Here is a 21,019-nt window from a genome sequence, read left to right as displayed (position 1 = left end):
TATGGAGTAAAGGACCCCATAGCCCATAAAACAAATTAACAGTCAAAGGAACACCATAAATCATGTCCAAGAATGGGAGAAAAAGAGTCTCACTCTTGGCAGGAGAAAAAAAAAAATTCAGAAATCCAGCAAAGCTGCTGGGGGACTCACTAGGTTCGGAAATTCAGCCTACAAGAGAGAATTCTCCCTAAAATTCCCCTTTTCCCCTTTTCCCCTTTTCCCCTTTTCCCCTTTTCCCCTTTTCCCCTTTTCCCCTTTTCCCCTTTTCCCCTTTTCCCCCTCTTCCCCTCTTCCCCTCTTCCCCTCTTCCCCTCTTCCCCTCTTCCCCTCTTCCCCTCTTCCCCTCTGTCTCCATCTTTCTCCATCTGTCTCCCTCCTTCTTCAGGTCCCACTGCTGCATCTCTCGATCTCCACCTCCCGGCTCAGTTCGGAACTACCTGTCTATTACCAGGTCATTCCATACTCTTTGGTTTCACTTAGGTTCTGTGACCTCTGGCTTACCGTGCTTCCTCTACACACCTCTGTGGCTGATTACCGCCTCCAGGCGCGTTCTCATTGAAGGCAGTTTCTTTCACTCCGCGTACTCTGAGGCAGTCGAATCCTCCATCTGCACAGGGTTTTTTCTTCCTGCAAAGACTTTTTCCCTGTTAGGGGGCTGGCTCCTCTGGATCCTTCCTGGCTGTTGTTCCAATCACAGTCATGTTAAGGATTTCAATCAAGCGACACACACCTTGGTCTCGGCTTAGTATGTAGCGCACAATTGAGATGCTTTTCTCCTTATTTTATGCAGATTCAATTTTGAGATGGTACACCATTCATATCACACACCCTTTTCAAATACCCCGGGTCACAATGGACCATGAACCAGGCTGGTTGGTAAAATGCAATATTTATTTATTTTAAAATTCAAAAGAAATCATACACTTTTTAATATGGGTCAGCAATCACCAATGGGGTGATCATTACAATGGGAATGTAAGCAATGCACTGGTTTTAACCTTCTAGTGGAACATATACACAGCACTGCGGAATAGGAGCACTCTTTGATTTATGAAAGCTAGCACCCAAGTTCGAATTTCCCCCTGCAATGTTCCCTCAACCCACAAATAATTCTGAGTGGAAAAAAGAAAAAGAAGCAGCAGGTAATCAGGAATAAGAAACGGGAAACAGAGTCCAAATCTGACCTTCCTTCCCCCAAATGAGAGAGAAAAACTGATTTTAGACCCCTTGCGATGTTATGCAATGACACTCAGAAATGGACAAATAAATAATGAATGTGTTAAAAACCTTGAAGCAAATATAATTCCTCACTAAAGCAACAATACAAAGGCACTAACAATCACAAAGAATGGATTACCAAGAGCATACAGTTCTAAATTGAGTGGAAAGTTTAAAACAGATTGCAGCAAAATGACACGTGTAAAAGTTGCATTTTTCAATTCCCGCTGTAAATTACCCAAACGGTTTTTACTATAAACGGGTGAAATACACTGATTTAAAATGCACTGGGGGATAGAGGTATATCAAAGGGATAATATGGAAGTGAAAGTAAGTCTCTAGCTGGTAAATCGGATGAGTTATGCAAGATATAAAAAGGTGTGCTTTGAGTAAAATGAAACCGTGAAATAGGAAAGGAAATCAGTTGTGGCAAGAACAGTTTTACTCTACACTAGAGTATTTAGGCTAGGCCACCAAAGACGAGCACAGTAAGATCCAAGGTTGATTTGTGAGTTCAACCCTATCACCCCAGCGCCCAACCCTGGCGGAAACTAGTCTGATCACTCGAAATATGGCTAATGGCATAGGATTACACAAGACAAAATTGAAAAGAGAGATGGGCTAGCACTAGAAATCAAGGGCAGGGTTGCACGGATAATTCTGACAGTTTTACAGATTATCAGTAGACGGATAGGATGGCTTAGAGAGTGGGATAAGGACAAAGGCAAGACAAGATATACTATGTATTTCTATGGGGCGGTGATTTATACTCTCAGTCCACTTTTAGTTTTGGGATTTTTGGACCGTCAACGGTTCTGGTCACTACACGGCAGCGCGCCTGGCAAAGAGCGGGGCAGTTCTGGTCACCGGATGGCACTTCTCGAATGTCAATTCTGGTCACTGGATACTAAAGGTCATCAGGATGGCAGCGGGCATGCAGTTAGTGGGCATAAAGCCAGGCTGGTTCAGGATGCAAAATGCATGTAATACTATGACCTACTTGTAAGCTTTGTATCTACCTACTGCTGCGCCCTGTTACCCTTGGGTTTGGTGCGCATTAGAAATAAATTAACAAACAAAAGGTACCACAGCATTCCCCTTTTTAATGGGAGATTAGTGGGTTTTCAGATTTGAGGCCTTGCTGGGAATATGATCCGCACTGCTTGGGGTTTTGCATTGGGCTCTGGAGTAGGGTCAGCAATTCTTTGGCTTTGTAGTGGGGCTGGAATCTGGATGATGAATGAAACAGGAACGCAGCGTAGGAACTTCAGGAAGAGTGTGTCTCCCTGGAGTCACCCCCAGGCACGTGCGTTATTGGTTTTGTCCCTCTCCGCCTATACCCTCTCCCTCCTCTTTCTGCCTGTGTGTCAATACAAATGCCCAAAAAAGTATCTTTTATTTTTTTGTAAGTGCTTGTTGACTTGCCTTCCTTTCCCATTGTTTTCATTGTTTTGTTAAAAAAAACAAAAACCTATAACAATTTTTGGTGTTAGTTTTTCATTGATTATTTTCTTTCTGTGCGTTTTGTCAAATGTTTGTATCAACAGTGAGTCGTTCCCTTCTTTACATTGGACTTAATAAGTGATTTGCGCCACCTCACTGTAATGTATTGACCTCCAGAAGAATGAATGGGGTCAGCCCTGCTAAATTCAAAACTTTGAAACTTAGGTTAAACGCAGTGTGTGCATAACCTGCTGAGTAACCTCATCGGCTGCCTACTCAATTCCAAAATAGTAAGTGAAGTTGGATTTATTCAGGTGATACTGAAGGCTACCGGCAGTAAATAATCTTCTTGTACCCTGGTGTGTACAGGCACATGTTATGATTGTGATTTGGTCTTGAGGAGACAGTGCCATGGAGGTCTGAAAACCAACCTTCAGACTGGACCAGGATCGGGTCTTTTCAAGATGTTCAGCTGTTACATGTGTACCGATGAATTGTTTGTTCCACTGTAGAATGATCCTCACAAGGGCTGATGCCACCATAGAACTGTGAGAGAAATCAAAATAAGGTGCACATGAAATGTTCTTAGTCCTTGATCTCTTGTAAATAGTTTTACCAGGATGTACATTTTGTTGCTCACATACTGCCCTTGTCCTGAAGGTATCCCACCGTACGTGGAAGCTTTTGACAAACTGCTGAATGTGGCCGTGGCAGAATATCTGAAGCACAGCAATATCATTGGTGGTGATGTGGCGACTCAAGTAAGTGGTTTTTTGTTTTTTCTCTGTGCAAATTTGACTTGCACTTATGTGGTCTGGTCTCCCCTTGTGATACAAATATCAAAGCGTGAAATAACTTAACCTGTCAGCAAAGTAGCTCTCTGTTTTGCAACTTATCTTGAGGCGGTGAATCATTCATCAGACTTCATTGGTAGGTTATCAGTTTATTAAAATTTCTCACGTAGATAAGTGTGACAAATATGATTCATCTGTGTATTGCTATCAGTGTGATGTGAATATGCGGTGGTGTTGATGGAGTACCTCATCCTATTGAGAGTAAATGGGGGCTTAAGCGGCGATGCAGCTATCTACAAAAGGGCTACAAAGAATGTGAATAGGGTGATGTTTCAGAAGTAGGTGGCTGTGTTAGCCCAGCTTTAGTAGCACAGTGGCTGCCCTGAGCAGGAGAGCGGGGTTACCTACACCAAAACAGAAGGTGGGGTCTCTGGATAGCTTCTGCGTGGCATGCTGGAGCCCCAAACAGTGTTAGGATATACCCTGTATTGCCATGTAGTGCCTCTGGTAACTATTTATAGAACAGAAAATAGGCTATCTGGAAGGACTGACAGTTCTTATCAAGAGTCTTGTTTGTGTTGTTTTACAATTGCCTACATTTCTATAGTTTAAAACATTATATTAATGCATGCTTAGTCGGAGATTAAGACATTGGGAGGTAGTGAATCAAAGGGTTGTGTTGTGGTTAGGTTGAGTTTGCCAATAAGGAGCCACCTCCTGGGGGGAAGTAGCTTATGGCATGAGGGTAAAGAGAGAATGGGAGAGAATGAGAACTGGAGAATAAGAGAATATGAATGAGAATTTAAGAATAAAAGAATGAACGAGAGAGAATATGAATCAAAATGAATGAGCATAAGAGCGAGAGGAGGGGGTTTGTAGAGAAGGGGAGTAAGAGGAGGCGGGGAAAGAGAGAGAAAAGGGGGAATAAGAGAGGGAATTAATGGATGGGTGGACGGGCACGTGGAGTCAGCCTCATTTGCTTGAGCAAGAGTACCTGGCCTTTAGGAAGGTGAGACTCCAAAACAAGAGTTTTTTTTCCCTGAGGTTTTTGTCCTGTGCAAGACAGAACAAAGGGACTGCGGGCCTATGCAGAGGCATTAGAATGATCTCTCAAGGAGGAAAGAGCAGTTTAGAGTGCATTGCCGCCCTATAGTTACGATTAAAACCAATTTGCATTGACTTTGTCCCGAAATTCTAATGCTGATAACCTTTCACTCACTGTATAGATTTGGATGACATTTTTCAAACAAAATGCCTGCTACAGTCCTCTCCAAATTGTGTGAAAAACATGTTAACCATTTTAAAGGTTTTTATGAAAACAAAAAAGCATCTTTTTGCCTATTCCCATTCATTTTCCCATGGAGAATAAGGTGCTTCCATTGAACACCCAGTGTGTGTGAAATGCTGGCTGGATTTGCACCAATTAAGGAACAAGTTCGGCACAAAGCACTGTAGACGTGTTTTTTTCTTTTTGGTTTGGTGTAAATCGGTCAAGTACTTTTAAATAACTTGATGGAGAAGGGGGAAGAGTGGCCAGCAGCCATGGTGTAGGACGGCAACCCATGTAGCTCCTGCCTGATCCGAAATTGATCAGCTCAGGAAGGCTACAATATCCTTACAAGGATCTCCTAAAATAACAGAAGCTGTGGGAATGCCCCGGGACCTGCCTTGGGCCTTAGAAGCTCTCAGCACCTCCAGCCTTAACTGATCGGCGGACCGAAAATACAGTTGGCGACACAGAAGGTAAACCAAGATGGCACCTGCATAAACACGACCCCGCAGTGAAGCCAAAACCTACAGGGGAGGTTCGTCGGAACGCTGGTATCAGCCGTCCCGCTCCTCGTTCACAGATGTCACCCTTGTACTGAGCAGCAGCTTGCAGGAAGCACACAGCAGGGTGGGCACCCAAGCCAGGAGCCGCAGCGGCCTGAAAGGTGAGGTGCGAACGCTGCATCCCTCGGTTGACCCCCCCCCCCCAGCTCTGGCAGGAACACTACACCAACGCCCCAAGGGGAGTGAGAAGAGCAGACCCCTCATGGGGTAGACTGTGGGCCCTACACCAAGAACAAGTGCCATTGCGCGTTGGAAAGGTTCCAGAAATAAATGCGATCCATACACCAATGCACAGAGGTGTAAAGCGAAGAGCTCAATCAGGGAGCCACAATGGACAGCCCACACTAAGCCAGGCACCTGCGAAGTGGGACATAGCCACACACTAATAACTTTCAAGTCCGGGACATAGTCCCCCCACTCTCTCATACATACCACAAGCTCCATAGAGCCATACACAGCCCAACAAATTGGAAACAAGTGGGAAGCTATTGCACTTCACACGGCTCCCGTGAATGAACAGTGGCTGTGAGTTTGTAGACCACTTGGAGTCGGAGCACTCATGCCAGATAGCGCTCCGGGCTGAAAAACCATACAATTACACCAACAACAAAAAATATATATATTTCTTGTGATTTAGGTAAAACAAACTTTACACACATATAGACAGGAATCAATAATAAAAGATAAAACACATCTAACACAAAATTAATTTCATAAAATGGTAAAAGCGACTTCAGCAAATTAATTGCGCTAATTAGCAACCTATCGTTCAGATTATTTAATAAAGTCCACCAAAGATCTTCCCAAGTAAATAGTGGGCAAATGCTAAAATACAATTTAAAAGTCTCCGCCCGTTGGACGTTTAAAACTAAACAGTCAATAAGGTGCTTCAAGGTTTCAACTGTTGATTTACAGCAGCAACATTTACGATCCATTAGGGGCGCACCAATTCGGCCACCTAGAACCTCATTAGTAGGAAAAAGATTTAATTTGATACGCAACCAAAAAGTTCTAAGGTGTTGCGAAGCATGGTGATTTACATTTTTTTGCAAGACATTAAAAGGCTTAATATCCATGGAAAAATTGTCAAATATTTTATAAGTACAGAGATATCCCTGTTTTTAATCCAATCCGCCACGTATAGTGACTTCACTTTACCAGGATTACGCTCCAGTTCCTCCAAAGAAATGGATTTGTCAACCGCCATTGACAACACTGAATTACCCCAATTTTCTAGAGCTAAACAAGTAGCCTGCTTAAGCAGTGCATTAAGCTGAAGGAACAGGGTAGATGCTGGAGGAACAATATGGATCGCAGGAGAAGTACTCTTCTCCAATCAACCTTCGTGTTCAGTGAAATAATACCCAAAACATGCTTTACCGGGGGAAAGGAGTACTGCCAAGAAGCTTTAAAAGTCTTTTCCACACAGAACCCTCCACCTTGGTCCAGTCTAAGTTAACGTCCTTCACCTCTGCCCCATAAGTATGTTTTGGGACAATCACCGGATTATCCAATTTTACCACAGGAATCATTGAAAAACGACCATATTTTCGCTCACGTACACTAAGTTGAGCTGCCGCTGTGCCCGCTCCTAGTCTTAGTTCATCAGTTACCAGCTACATAGCTCGTTTAGATCTAATAGTAACGTTCAAGTATTTAAACTCTGACACCACATGTAGCCTATTTCCATCAGTATGCCATCCAAAGTTCGATCTTCCGATAGAATCCTTCTATGATTGAAAATCAAAATCTTAGATTTTGTGGCACTTATCTCAAGGCCCAATTCCCTAAAGAAATTCTGAGCCCGCAGAAGGGACTTCTGTACTTTGACTGCCGTACAGTCAATTAAGACAAGGTCATCTGCATAAAGGAGATATTGGAGAACAACCTGACCCAACCTCGGTGGATTAACCCCTGCCCCCTCCAATGCAGACCTGATCCCCACAATGTACAAATTAAAAAGAAATGGGGCTAGGACGCATCCCTGTCGCAGACCACGGTCAACTGAAATCCACTGTGAATAGCCACCCTGCTGGTCCAACGTAACCTTGATCTTCAAATCTCTGTGCAAGAATTCCAACATAGAGACCAAGGCTTCAGGGCAACCCCATAGCCTAAGCATCCCACATAGTTTATTGCGATACACGCAATCAAAAGCCTTGGCTACGTCAAGAAATAAAAGATGAATGGTTTGTTTTGTCTGAAACGCCTGATTTTTCAAAAGCTGCAAAATCGGACAATTCAGGGCTGTAATCGTCCCCTTACGAAAACTGGACTGGTTACTGTCCAGCTTGTTAGCAGAGGTTGTCCATCTTTCTATGGCATGGAGTAAAAAGCCCGAGAAGATCTTGTACGAGGCATCCAAAAAAAGGGAGATGGGGCGATAGTTTCCTGGATTAGCCCTATCCCTTTTTTGCATATAAGTCTCGCTCCACGTGTAGGGGCACAAAGTCCGCCCTGCCACGTTACGATATAACTGTCATAGGGCCGCTGCCCACAAAGGTGGGTCGGATTTAAGCTTTCGATTAGATATGCTGTCCGGGCCAGGGGCGTTTGAGGACTTGGCCTACTTGATTGCAGTTAAAATTCCTGCAAGATCAACATCTAGTAGGACCCAAGCCTCTTCACCCAAACAAAACCTCCATTTTAGTGGTTAAACGCCCTTCTCTGGAACCTTCTACAGCATACAGATTACTAAAATAATCCTCCCACTGCTGACCGAAAAAGACTGCTGTAAAAAAATTGCACCCCCTGCCCACTCGTCCCCTGCCACCCCACGGATAAGTCTCCAGATATTAACCGTATGCCGGGAGGACAGAGCCCTCAGCATCTTTTCTGCATCGGCTTGAAGAAGCAATGCTCGATGACCCTTTACCCAACTCCTGTATGCTTATACCAAAAGGTAACATGGCCCCCGTATTGACACACAATTCGGCACACTTGTGCAGAAGAGGTAATCCCTGCGGAATAATGCAAAATTACATGCAGACCCTATACAAGTAATAGGGGCTACCCGGAAACTCATTGGCAACTGAGTGTGGGACTCTGGGCATAAGCAATCGCGGATGCAGTTTCTGTGACCCCCACCTACTGCAACAACTGACTACACCCTGATAAAGCGTCTGGAGGATTGCAGACCCTCCAACTCGCGCCCCAGCCACTCTCCGTTGACCCGACGGACTGGTGTTGTGCAAAGTGACAAATACAAGGTGCCCCCCTCAGAAGCAGACTGTCACCACTAACTGCAGGCCAGTGAATGCCCTCAAACAGCTGCACTCCCTCTGAGGATCACGTGACATCTGTTTAAAAACAGGTTTTAACCGGCAGCGGTACTCAGTGGTGGTGGGCGGAACAATAACCAAAGTTAAACAGAAGCAGATCAGAGGTAAAGCTTCACATTAACCCAGACGCATGAAACTTGAATGACCACACAATCATAGTGGGAGAATAACCAAGGGTCTAAGTAGAGAACAGCACTGCAAGCAAGAGTAGCACCAACCTAGCCCCAAGCGCTATAACACCCCAAACGGGAACCATTACCCTACATAATTAGATGCCTCCCAAGCCAGCCAAAATGAAAGGAAATCGGACCACCATGGACAATTACACAAAAAATTCACCCTAAACTCATTTGGAAAACAAAGACGAGCAGTATCAAGATACGGACAGGAATCCCGTGGGTGCAGAGAGTCAGATCCTGTTGGCCATTGCCGAATTGAAAACTTCCCTGGAGTCAAAGATTGACACGGTTATGGTGGACGTCGGGCTCCTACGACAGGATGTCAGAAGACTGGCTGAGAGAACTACAAACATCGAAACGCAGCTCAACAAAAACACCACAGAGATCTGCGAAACACATTCGGATGTCCACATACTTTAACAGAAAGCCCAGATATTAGAAAACCGAGCAGAGGAGGCTGAAGGGTGATCTCACAGGAACAACATCAGAATCCTGGGCCTACCGGACGGAGAAGGAGCAGACCCTACAACATACATGGAAGACTTGTTTTTACAGGAAATAGGACCAGGCAACCTCACTCAAGGCTTCACAATAGAGAGAGCACATAGAGCCTTGACCAAGAAACCACCTCTAGGAGCCCCGCCTAGACCGATAATAGCGAAAATTCTAAGTTTCAAGGACAGAGAGAAAATCTTATCCTTCTCGAGGACAGGCGGAACTCTACAAAGAGCATCAGCGTGCCTGGCAGCATATCCGGACTACACCATACAAGTGCAGAGATGCAAAGCACAGTTTACGTCCGCAAAAGAAAGACTTGGGAAAGCAGGCCTGAAGTGCATGCTTATATACCCAGCTCGCCTGAAGATCCAGTATAAAACCGCTCTCTATTCATTGAACTTCCGGAAGAAGCATACATGGATGGACACGGAAAGAATAGGACCCCACACAGAATGAATGCTCGTACTTCTCTACTAACATTAAAGACACGCCAGGAAACAAGTTATCTGCCACAGTCACAAAGCACAAGGATAAATCAATCTAATCTCACAGCACCGAAGTGGCCCGCTTACCTCACAAGAGCATTTAATTTACCACTAGACTGGCCACCTTCTAGGAACACTTAAGATGACCATGTGGCAGGATGAAATCCACACATTAATCTTCAACACCCAGTGTATGGTGGCCGCATAGTCTGCTGGCTTCCGCCCTGCTTTTTCTTTTCCTTCTCTGGGTTCTAGCTTACGAACCCACCTGCTGTGCACCCGTCCCTCAGTCCCAGGACCAAGGGAGGAAGCGAGAGGTGGACACGCCTGAGCATGCACTTTTTTGCTGGGCGATTGTTTAAAGTTGGGAGGGTGTTAAGGGACTAAGGTTTGCCTATGTTAAATTCCTTGCATGAATGTGACTGCACAAAAGTGGACATGGTTCCTCACGTTGGAGACAACAGAAGTGGGCCTTTTGGGTACAGGAGGCTACTGCGAAGGTTTGGCCAGATCGCCACCGTAGGGCGACATGGGCACCGCCCCACAGTAACATACTACAACTCATGGCGGCCAACTAAAATTCCTAACCTAGAACGTCGGATGGCTTTATAATTACGTAAAGAGAAACAGAGTGTATACATTGTGCAGAAACAAAATAGATGTAGCGTTGCTGCAAGAAATGCACCTCACGGCAGCCAAGCAAGACACGATTACCAATAAATTGGGAGGACAAATTGTAAGCTCCACATAGTCGGCTTATGCTAGAGGAGTTCTGACCTGGATAGCGCCCTCAGTGCCCCTCAGAATAACCCTAACCAAAACTGATAACGAGGACGGGATGGCACTCGTATATGGCTTCTTAGAAAACGCTGCAATTTGCGTGGCCAACACATATGCTCCTAACCATAACTCGGCATCATCAGATATGGCGCCCTGATCTGGGGCAGCAATTTCAACTGTACACTGATTCCGTTATTAGACAGATCGGATAACAAACCCACAAGACCAGCATCTCCTACTAGGGCCCTACAGGCACTCTTAGATTTGCTCGAACTGACCGATATCTGGTGGTCACTTCACCCAGGCTCCAGGTGCCACTCACACTTAGCCGCACTGCAAGCTATCCAGACTTGACCTAGATTACTTCTTCATTGGGAAAGAAATGCTTAATGAGAGAATTGAGTCTGAATACAAAGGTAGGGTCCTCTCAGACCATGACCCCTTCTCCTCAAGTGGCAATATACACCCCACCCCAGACCCCCAGTCCCAACATGGAAATTAAGAAGCAAGGTATTACAAGACAATATATTTAAAAAACACATTAAGGAGAAAATCATAGCATACTTTACATTGAACGCAGGTAGCGTACCCAGGACAGGAACAATATGTGAGGCATTCAAGGTGGTCATTAGAGGGTAAGCGATAGCCGAATCGGGAGGCATCCAGGCGACACTCTGCAAGGAACTCGCAGCAGCGGAAAAAGAACTAGAGGATATAGAGCAAAAATCCTTCACCCAACAAGAGTTCATTAGAAAGAGCACCAAGCTGAATCAAAAATGCCCAGGTTGCAGGGACCGATTGGGGAAGCACAACTACTCAGATAAGTGGATAGATAACATGCGGAGAGGGGTAAACCCGGCAGGCTTCTAGCCTGGCTTTATAAAAGTGAAGCAAAGCGCGAACCAATATACTTTATTCACAATGCTTCTGGTACTGCACACAAGCAGACATCAATACAGCATTTTACGAATTCTACCCTTCCTTGTACCAGGATGACACCCACACTCCGCAAGCAGAAATAACTGAAGCCTTTCTACCAAATTAACCTCCATAGACTAGACGCTTCAGCTTTAGAGACTCTGGACGCCCCTCTTACCTTGGAAGAACTACAACAGACTGTATGACTGTTACCCACTGGCAAGGCACCAGGCTCGGATGGCGTACCGAGCGAGTTCTACAAGGAATTCACAGCAGACCTCGCTCCCCCCTGCTAGCCATGTATACAGAGGCATTAGGGTCAGCGGTTTTGCCCCATAGCCTGAGAGAATCAATAATCATCCCCTTCTTAAACCGAACAAAGCACCAACAGACTGTGGATCCTATAGACCACTACCCATGCTAAATCAAGATGGTAAGATTCTCACGGCCCTTCTAGCCAATAGGCTTAAAGTCATTAACACCTTAATGCACCCCGACCAGACCTGCTATGTACCAGGGAGAAATATATCCTGGAACCTACGGAGTCTACACCATGTAATAGACTGCACTAAATCTCTCGACACTCGCTGCCTTAGACGCCATCAAAGCGTTTGATTCCATTAATGGGATTCGCTATATGCCGCGCTGCAGCGATACAGTATCAGACCGAACTATATCAGATGGGTGCAATTAATATATACAAAACCTGTCGCCAAAGTCAAAACAGGCAGGCACTTTTTCGGAAACTTGGGTATTAGCGAAGGGCACTAAACAAGGATGCCCGCTCTCTCCACTATTCTATATTCTGCCCGCTCTCTCCACTATTCTATATCCTGTCTGTAGAACCCATAGCGGTGTACTTGAGACAAGAATATATTGACGCTGGTATAAACCTAGTTGGGACGCGTCACCTAATATCTATATATGCAGACGATACACTACTGTGTATACACAACCCTGAAGATAACCTCCAGCCCATATTAGATGTCCTAAATTAGTTTGCAGTACTGTTTGGTATTGAGGTTAACATTAAAAAATCATGCCTGCTTCGGCTAGCTAAACTGACTAAACTACAACATGACAGACTACCGGTCCAGGCACTACAATGGAATTTAGGCGCATTCAAATACCTAGGAATCAATATATATCATGACCCAGAAGCCGAATACAAAGCTAACATGAGGAAGGACTTTGGAAATATACAAAACTCAAAGTTCTGGTCAAAATTACCTCTCAGTGATGGGTAGAGCTGTGTTGCTAAAAATGGTGACCCTCCCTAGATGACTGCATTATTTTGTAAACATCCCGTACAACATACCAAAATTCTTTTTCAAAGCCCTATACACCCTGGGATTCTTGTGGCAACACAAAAGATGTAGAATAGCGCTGACAACTCTTAAAAGGCAACACAAAGAAGGGGGAAATGGAGTGCCACAATACGAGCTGTACATTCTAGCTGGATGGCTATCATTCGTGGCGGGCTGGCTAACGAACGATCCCACTTTCAACACGACACTGCGCCAACCAATAATGCATTATTACCTGCGGGAGATATGTGGATCAAACCACCAGAGCATAGCTCAAACCCTCACCTAGCGAAACTAGGCATACAGCTCCGGAATAAAGTGCAAGTTAGCCAAAATTGCGAATCCATTTTCCACCCATATCCCCCTTGTGGCAGTAGCCCCTGACAGGCCCCAGACTAGATTGAACATATGCACACATTGGGAAACGTGGTGTCGCCACTATGTTTCTGTTGCAACAAAACTTTACACCCTTCCAGGAGCTTATAGACAACACAGGCGTGCATCGGGGTCGGTACCTACAGCATCATGCGATCACGAGGACCATAGCATGAAGGTGGTCAACCTTCAGCGAAGAAGGCAATATGAACTTGTCGTGCTGTGTCCAGGTCGAAAGCCAGCTTAGAAGGGGATTGAGTAGGTGGTTTGATGTGATGACTTGTTCAGTTGGGTAGTGACGAAGCATTCCAGGATTCTGCTGAGGTATGACAAGATGTTGATGGGTAGTAATTTTCAGGAGTTGATAGATTGTTTTTTGAGGAAGGGTGAGATTTGGCCAGTTTTGAGAGCAAAGGTGGAATAGTACCGTGTGAGAGACAGGAGTTGATATGGGTCATTGGGGAGCGAGGATGGTGATGCGATTAGATGCAGCTTGAGGTAGGCATGGATCATCCAGGAAGTGTGCAGGTTTTGTTTTGGTAATTAGGGTGATGAAGATGTCTGTGTCGATGGGCTGGATGGTATCCCATGTGTTAGAGTGGGACAGCAGAGGGGAGGGCTTGCCTAATGTTGTGTATTTTGGAGTTGGACCATGAGGGAGTTCCATACTGCAGTGGATGGGCGTTTGGAGAGACATTTGACAATGTTGACTAGTTTGTTTACGATTGGTGGCCGATCAGAGTTCTTGGAGGTAATCGGTGGCTTTGGCATTGGGTATGGCCGTTTCTTTTTCTTGTGCCAGAGTTTGAGTGGTGTTCTGGTGGCGGGGCATGGGATATTTTGTAAGGCTCTTTCAAGGTGTCTGGCTTTCTGCTTGGTAGAGAGGAGGGAGCTGTTGAAACATGGTTTATGGTGTTGGCTTCCTGGTTTTTGAGATTCGAAGGAGGTAATTGAGTGCCTGTGTGATGATGGTGGTGTAATTGTTGAGGAGAGATGAGGGATATGTGTGTGGTGTGGAGGCGGTGGTACGAGTGGTGCTGAGGCCTGTCTGTAATGTATTTGATTTGTCTGGCTGGGGGGCGAAGGGGATGTGCGATAGTTAGTGGGGGGGACTTGTGTGGTACAGTGAGCATGAAGGCGATGGTAAATTGGACTGACCACGATACCCATATTCGATTTTCCATGGAGTTGTGATTTTTGCTTGAAATCAAAAAGTCTAGGGTGTTGCTGGCTGTGTGTCGGGTAGGTAGGTGATGAGTTGTGTGAGGTCCTAGGGGGTGAGTGCAGTGAGGATACTGTTAGTATGGGTTTGCTCTCTGGATGGGAACTACTAGGGTTGAAGTCACCAAGGTAGAAATTGATACAGGGGGAGCTGTGGTTGTTAGTTGTGAAGCCAGTCCAGTCGGTGCAGAAGTTGGGAATGTGTGTTGGGGACATTAAATGAGGTAGAGAAAGGTGGGGTGTGGGTGAGATGGAGGGGAGCAAGTGAGAGTACTCCAAGGATGTGTAGAGGGGTGGGGTTGGTAAGTGTGAGTGATTATATAATGGTAAATGCCTCCACCTTGTTTGTGTGGACGGTCTCTGGTGGATGATCTAGTGTGGGAGAAGCATGTTGAGCATCATAGGTGTGGGGTGGAGGTTCGAGCCATGTTTCTGTACAGAAGAGTATATCTGGGGAGTGCATGCTAATGAGTTAATGTATTGTATGTGAGAGCAGGTGCAGAGGGGCAGGTGAGAAGAATGCATGTATTATGAAATAGTTGTTTTAGTGGAGTGTTTGAGTTAAATTTGAATGTTGTTTATGTGCTTTGTTTGAGGCATGTTTTGTGTCAAGCAGTGGGAACCAGGGGCTAATGGGGAACAAAGAATGTAAATGGAGAAAAGATAATAGCAAGAGCCCTTACCTCTGACAATAGTTTGCTCTGGACGCCCGGGAGAATGGACACCCTGAGTAAATTGCTTAAATTCCCAATATAACCCTGAAAACAGGAAGCCAAACGTCTTTTGAATGTGAAAGCAGCAGCTGCAGGGTCGCAGGATGCTGGTAAGGAGCTGGGGTGGAGCACTGTAAGGGGAGCTTCAGGTTCAAAATTACACCCCGAAGAGGGGGTGCTGCGGTGGGAAATCCACCCTGCCTTCCACCCTTAACTGGAAACCTCAGGGCAGGAGTCTTCTATATTATTTTCTCAATACAACTTGTCAGGGCTCACGTGGTCAGTACATGGGTCGACCCTGGATGGTTCTTGTAGGTCCCCTGACCTCTGTAGGAAGGAGTGCTTCTAGTGGTGGTGAGCTGAGCTTTGTGCTTATTTATCTTTACATTTGTATTGCGTACTAAACCCACGGGCATCAAGGTGCAACTTGCAAAGAAAATAAGACATTGTGTGAACATTACAAGACAGTATTTTAAGTGAATGACAAGGTTACTTTGCTGAGGGTAAAGAGTCAAGGTGCTCTACGTGAGGAGCCAGTTTTTCAATAATTTATGGAAGATCCAATATGATTGTTCTGCTCTCAGTGTGGGGGGTAGCGTGTTCCACAGTCTTGCTGCAATGACTGGGAAGCTCGATCTGCCCACTCTTGGCAGGCTGAATTTGGGCATGATGAGCCTGTTGGCATAGGTCGTTCTGGTCAGTCTTGTAGACCGGGCTCTTGCAAATTTCTGAGCAAGAGCGGGTGGAGGCAATCTTGGAAGGGCACCTGTGTGTGATTGACAACATTTTTAATATAATACTTTCTTGTATCTGGAGCCAATGGGCTTTTCTTCTAGCAGAGGTGATGTGATCGCGTTTGGTAATGTTAAGTGCCATACAAAGAGCATTGGTGTTGCTCTTAACCTGGTTAAAACCACTTTTGAGGATGCAAAAACCCATCTAAGGTGTTGGTTTGGAGTCAGGGGTCACATGATCAGCCCATAAATCGACCCTGGATGGTTCTTGTTGGTGCCCTGACCTCTGCAGGGAGCCTCAGGCAGCTGCAATCCGTGCCTCTGTTGGTTTTGTGCTGAGCTTGTTATTGCGCTCAGCCCAGTTGAAGTGCCCTTTTCCTATTGGTGTCGTCACAGGGGAGCAAAAACATAAAAGTGGTCTTAAGCCTTTCTTCTTACTCATACACTAGTCTGCTGACTTTAGTAAGTGGCAGTCCCAATCATATTCAATGTTCCAGTTCATAGAAAAGCTTTCCGGCGGGTTGTTGATGCCGGTGTGGCAGGCAGAAGGCTCCACGGCCCGTTGAGATTGCTGAGAAGCAAAGTCGAGCGCTCTGCATATTCGCCAATGTTGGTGTTGCTTTTCTCTTCCTAGTCCTTTCTTGCATATAGTTTTTTCTCTGGTGGGATGACGAGAGGGGGTTGCTCTGTGGCACGCCCGCTCTTCATGCTCTCTCCCCTGGTCAAGTCACTTTCCCACTATTCCATCACTAGGCATGCTAGTTGTTGAAGTCCTGTAGGACAAAGGACTGGTCAGCATTTTGAAGTACATGGAAGGAAAGGGGTACTCATTTCAAACATGCAGACACATGTACAAGGGACTGGGGCCCTCCCAACTCCCACACTCCATCCTCTGGGGCAAGACTGGCTCTGACAAACTGTGGTAGACCTCCCACTCCAGGCTGAGGGGGGTCTCCATCCTCTCTCTTGACAGGGTCAGTTCCCTAACCCTGCCACATTGTGTAGCCCAGGGGACTGCGACCTTTGGCCCTCTCCATAGTTTAGACTATAACTCCTATTAGACTTAGCCAGTGGAGTCAATTGGGAGGGATCGTTGGAGTTATAACATCTGTAGAGCTGCAGGTTTCAGACTGCTGGTATAGTCCAAGCAAGTGTGGTCTGAGCGGATCACAGAATTCAACATACAATTTGACCGGGAAACTGTCACAGCCCGGGGTCTTGGAGGGCATGACTAAGGTAGTTCCCCAGTGCTGATTGGGTGATCAGGCCTGCTTTCTCTTCCGGGTCCAATGTCTTTGAGGTCTCAGCAAAGAACTTGGTCACCTGGGCTCCCTGAGACACCTTTGGTGAGTAGAGGCTACCATAAAAGTCAGTGGCAACCTTCATTACCTCCTTTTTCACCCGGGAGGTTTCCCTCTGGTTCCCAGAGTTCCACCAGGAACGTGCCAGTGGAGTGGAGCTTCTTGAAGAAGAAAGTTGCATTTCGAATGGATTGTGTCCTCCCACATATTCCTTATCTTTGATATTCATTTCCAGCTTGCTGGCCTCGGCAAAAAACCTTTTAGTAGAGGGCGCTGCTTCTCGATGTCCCTCGGAAGCCTCCGTATCGGCGTTGATGTCGTCATAGGTATAAATAGTCGCGTGCAGCATCCGTTGCTCAGTTCCGTTTTTCCGTGCTTCGTAAGCCTCGGAGACGTAACGCTCGGTTCCTCAGTGAATCAAAAAAACTTTGAAATTTCTTGAAGAAAAAACATAGAATCTTCGATCCACCATGGCATCTTCGTCAGCTCCATAGACGCCCTGATCCAAGTTTTAAAAAAACTGGGATTGTGGTAAAAAGATGTCGTTGACTGATGCCCACAGGACCCGCATTCAGAGTGTGAAGAATGTCTTTCTATGACGGCGAAAGCTTTGCGGGAGCATAGGGGGAAGCTGGAGAAAGGTAAGACCGTTAAATCTGTTACCCCCTCAAAATTGACCTCTGACGAGTCGAGACGTCGTCTCCTTGTCGAAAAAGAAAGCATTGCCTTTCGAGGTCTCTAAGTGGGTCACACCACTCATCCGCTTGGAGACACAATAGGAAGAGGCGCCATAGATCGCTCTCATCTTCATCCTCCAGTTCCTCAGAAAATATTGCTTGCCCCACGAAGTACAGCTCCCCGGCTCAGTGAGAGGATTTTCGTTTGAAAATGTTAAACGTCTTCGAGAACGTGGTCTTGCCCCCCTCAGAGATACCTAGAGGCGATACCCCTGGTAAAAAACCTGATAAACATAAAAGCCGTGAGTCGTCAACCTCGGTAAAAAATACTCCTTGAGAGCTTCATTAAACCTTGAGAAGAGAAAAAGCCTCTTCGATGCATAAGGCGTCGACCTTACCTCCGAAGTCTAAATCTGCGTCATCGACGACTTCGTCAAAGGAGAAATTACCGGTGCCTCGTGCCCCTACGACGCCATCCGCACCCGAGGCATCAGAGTCTCCTTCGAGAACGTCGAGACCGGTGTCGACCCCAACGGCGACATCGAAGACCAAATCCCTCAACGACATCGAGGCCAATCTCGAGTACATCGACGCCTTTCACGATTACATCAAAATCTATGACGTCTACCTCGACAATTTCGAGTCTTTCTCGGCCAAATATGATAAATATAGCTCCATCATCACTTGAGATGGGCTTTACACCTCCTCCACTCTCTGATTATTTAAGGGCTTTATCTTCCATATATGAAGAAGGGGAAGACTCAGATGCAGAAAGGCCTGTTGGTCTACAATCTACAAGACCTCCTCTACCAGAGGAATTTGTACCAGAAGAGGTCAGGCTAAAAGATTTGCAAGAGTCCTTATAGGAGGCCAGTGGTATTGATACCTCTTCAGAGATAGACTTTAGTAAACCGGAGCCTGGTGATCATACTGAAGAAAGTTATAGGTTACTTATGAACAGGGTAATGGAGTACATGGGGTGGACGAGACCCAAACCCACCTTTGACCAAGATTACCTCAACCAAGATTACCTCAAGAAGACCCTATAGTTCCCTTCCATACAGCATTGCAGGAAAAAAGTAGCCACAAATTGGGAGACTCCAGAAGTAATTCCTGCAGCCAGTAAAAAACTATCTGCAAAATATAGCACATCGGCTACAGACCCTCCTTATTTATCTAAACACCCGACTCCAGAAAGTCTAGTAGTCCAAGCGGCAACTTCATCAGGCAGACAATCGGCATACCCCACAATTCCCCAGGATCGTGACGACAAGAAATTTGACTCCATGGCCAAGAACGTCTTCTCGGCATGCAGCATGGCTCTTAAGTCTGCTAACGCCACTTGTACGCTGGCAGGATTCAGCCACACCCTTTGGGAGTGTGCTTCGATGGTGGCTGACCACCTCCCCGAGGCAGAGGAGAGAGACAGTTTCTTGAGCATTATCAAGGACGGGAGGGATGCGATGTGCGAGTCCCTTGAAACTGGTCTCGACTCTGTTTACCGCATCAGCAGAGCCATCATGGCGGCTAGTACCACAATCCGCAGATTTGCGTTGTTTTGCGGAAATCTAGCTTTGCTCCTGATGTGCAATCCAGACTTCTGAACATGCCCTTTGATGGCACCTATCTTTTTGGTATAAAAGCTGATGACAGTTTGGAGAAGTTGCAAACTTCCAAAGCGGCGGCCATATCCCTTGGAGCTGCAATTCGACAAACTCCAAACCGCCCAACAGGTACGCCCTGGAGTGGTAGGTTCTTTAGCTTTTACTCCGGTTTCAGAAAAGGCAGAGGACAGCCAGCTCAAGGGGCCAGAGATGATTCACCCGTGGTGGACTGGGCAAAGGTACCAAGTCCGCATCCGCAAGTGCTGGCTTGCCTTCAGCATCTGCGTCAGCCGCAGGTCTTACTACACAAAACACCAGTAGGAGGCAGATTAACTCAACATCTGACAGAATGGCAGGCTATTACTTCAGATGCTTGGGCATTGGAAACAATTGCCCAAGGTTACTGCCTGCCTTTTCTACACATCCCTCATAGTCATCCACCGGCGAACAACCCTTTGATGTTTCCAGACCCGCTCCTTATGCAGGAGATTTTGGACCTGCTAGAGAAAGGTGCTATAGAACCGGTACCTGTAGCGGAGAGGAACAAAGGTTGGTACTCCCCATATTTTCTAATTGCGAAAAAGGACAGAGGAATGAGACCCATCTTGGACTTAAGAGAATTAAACAGATTCCTCAGGAAATACAAGTTCAAGATGGTAACCCTTTCTCAGATCCTTCAGGCCCTCCAAATTCCGGATTGGTTGGTATCTTTTTACCTTCAGGGTGCTTACTTTCATGTGCCAATCCATCACAAGCACAGAAAGTACCTGAGGTTCGCCATTGGCAGCTCTCACTATCAATTTCGGGTTCTGCCATTTGAGCTAACCTCCGCCCGAGGGTTTTCACCAAGCTAATGGCGGTTGTGGCAGCAAGTCGCAGGAGGGGAGGAATTCAGATCTACCCCTACCTGGACGACTAGTTGATCAGAGCAGTGCGCCCGGAATAAGCTAGAGATCATCTGGATTATGTTTGCCACTTCCTCCACAAGCTGGGCTTCTCCCTCAACTTCAAGAAGTCCCACGTGATACCATCACAGAAACTCCAATTTATTGGAGCAGTCCTGAACACATCCCTGGGAAAAGCCTTGCAACCAGAGGTGAGGGCTCAAGATATTCTACAGATGGTAACCCGATTTCAAAATGCCCAGTATCTGCTGGCCTTTGACTTTTTGAGGTTGCTCAGCCTCATGGCATCCTGCATTTTTCTAGTGCCAGAGGCCTGCCTGAGAATGAGGTCTCTCCAGTGGGCTTTAAGGACCCAATGGTCACAAGTCTCAGGAAAGATGTCAGATCTCCTACAAATCCCGAACAGAGTTGCACGGGACCTCCAGTGGTGGGCCTGTCGGGAGAACATCTTGAAAGAAGAACCGTTTTGGCAACCATGGCCGGAGATAACAGTAGTGACGAACGCCTCACCTACGGGGCGGGGGGCCCATGCCAACGATTTGACCATTAGCGGTCGTTGGTCTCCATCAGAGTCCAAACTACACATCAACCTATTAGAGCTGAGAGCAATCAGGCTAGCACTGAAAGCTTTCCTGTATGCAGTACAGGGAAAAATGTTCTGGTAATGGACAACACAGTAGCCATGCACTACCTCAACAAAAGAGGAGGCGTGGGGTCACTGCCACTGTGCAGAGAGGCAATGCAGCTCTGGTT

The 21,019-nt window shown here is 46.2% G+C and overlaps 1 protein-coding gene across 2 annotated transcripts in view; it reads left to right on the top strand.

Annotated features, from left to right (window-relative positions):
• CAP2 (cyclase associated actin cytoskeleton regulatory protein 2) overlaps positions 1-21,019 on the top strand; it is a 1,372,251-nt gene that overhangs the window by 247,257 nt on the left and 1,103,975 nt on the right. For both annotated transcript variants that reach the window (XM_069613602.1, XM_069613603.1), the window contains one exon: positions 3,322-3,422. In XM_069613602.1, coding sequence (XP_069469703.1) covers positions 3,322-3,422 — 101 coding nt within the window. The remainder of the gene's footprint in view (positions 1-3,321; positions 3,423-21,019) is intronic.

This window comes from Ambystoma mexicanum, chromosome 5p (assembly GCF_040938575.1).
Source record: "Ambystoma mexicanum isolate Mex_15411 chromosome 5p, UKY_AmexF1_1, whole genome shotgun sequence".
NCBI classification, from domain to species: Eukaryota; Metazoa; Chordata; class Amphibia; order Caudata; family Ambystomatidae; genus Ambystoma; species Ambystoma mexicanum.
The sequence above is the reverse complement of the archived record's forward strand: the minus strand, read 5'-3'. Positions and strand labels throughout refer to the sequence as shown.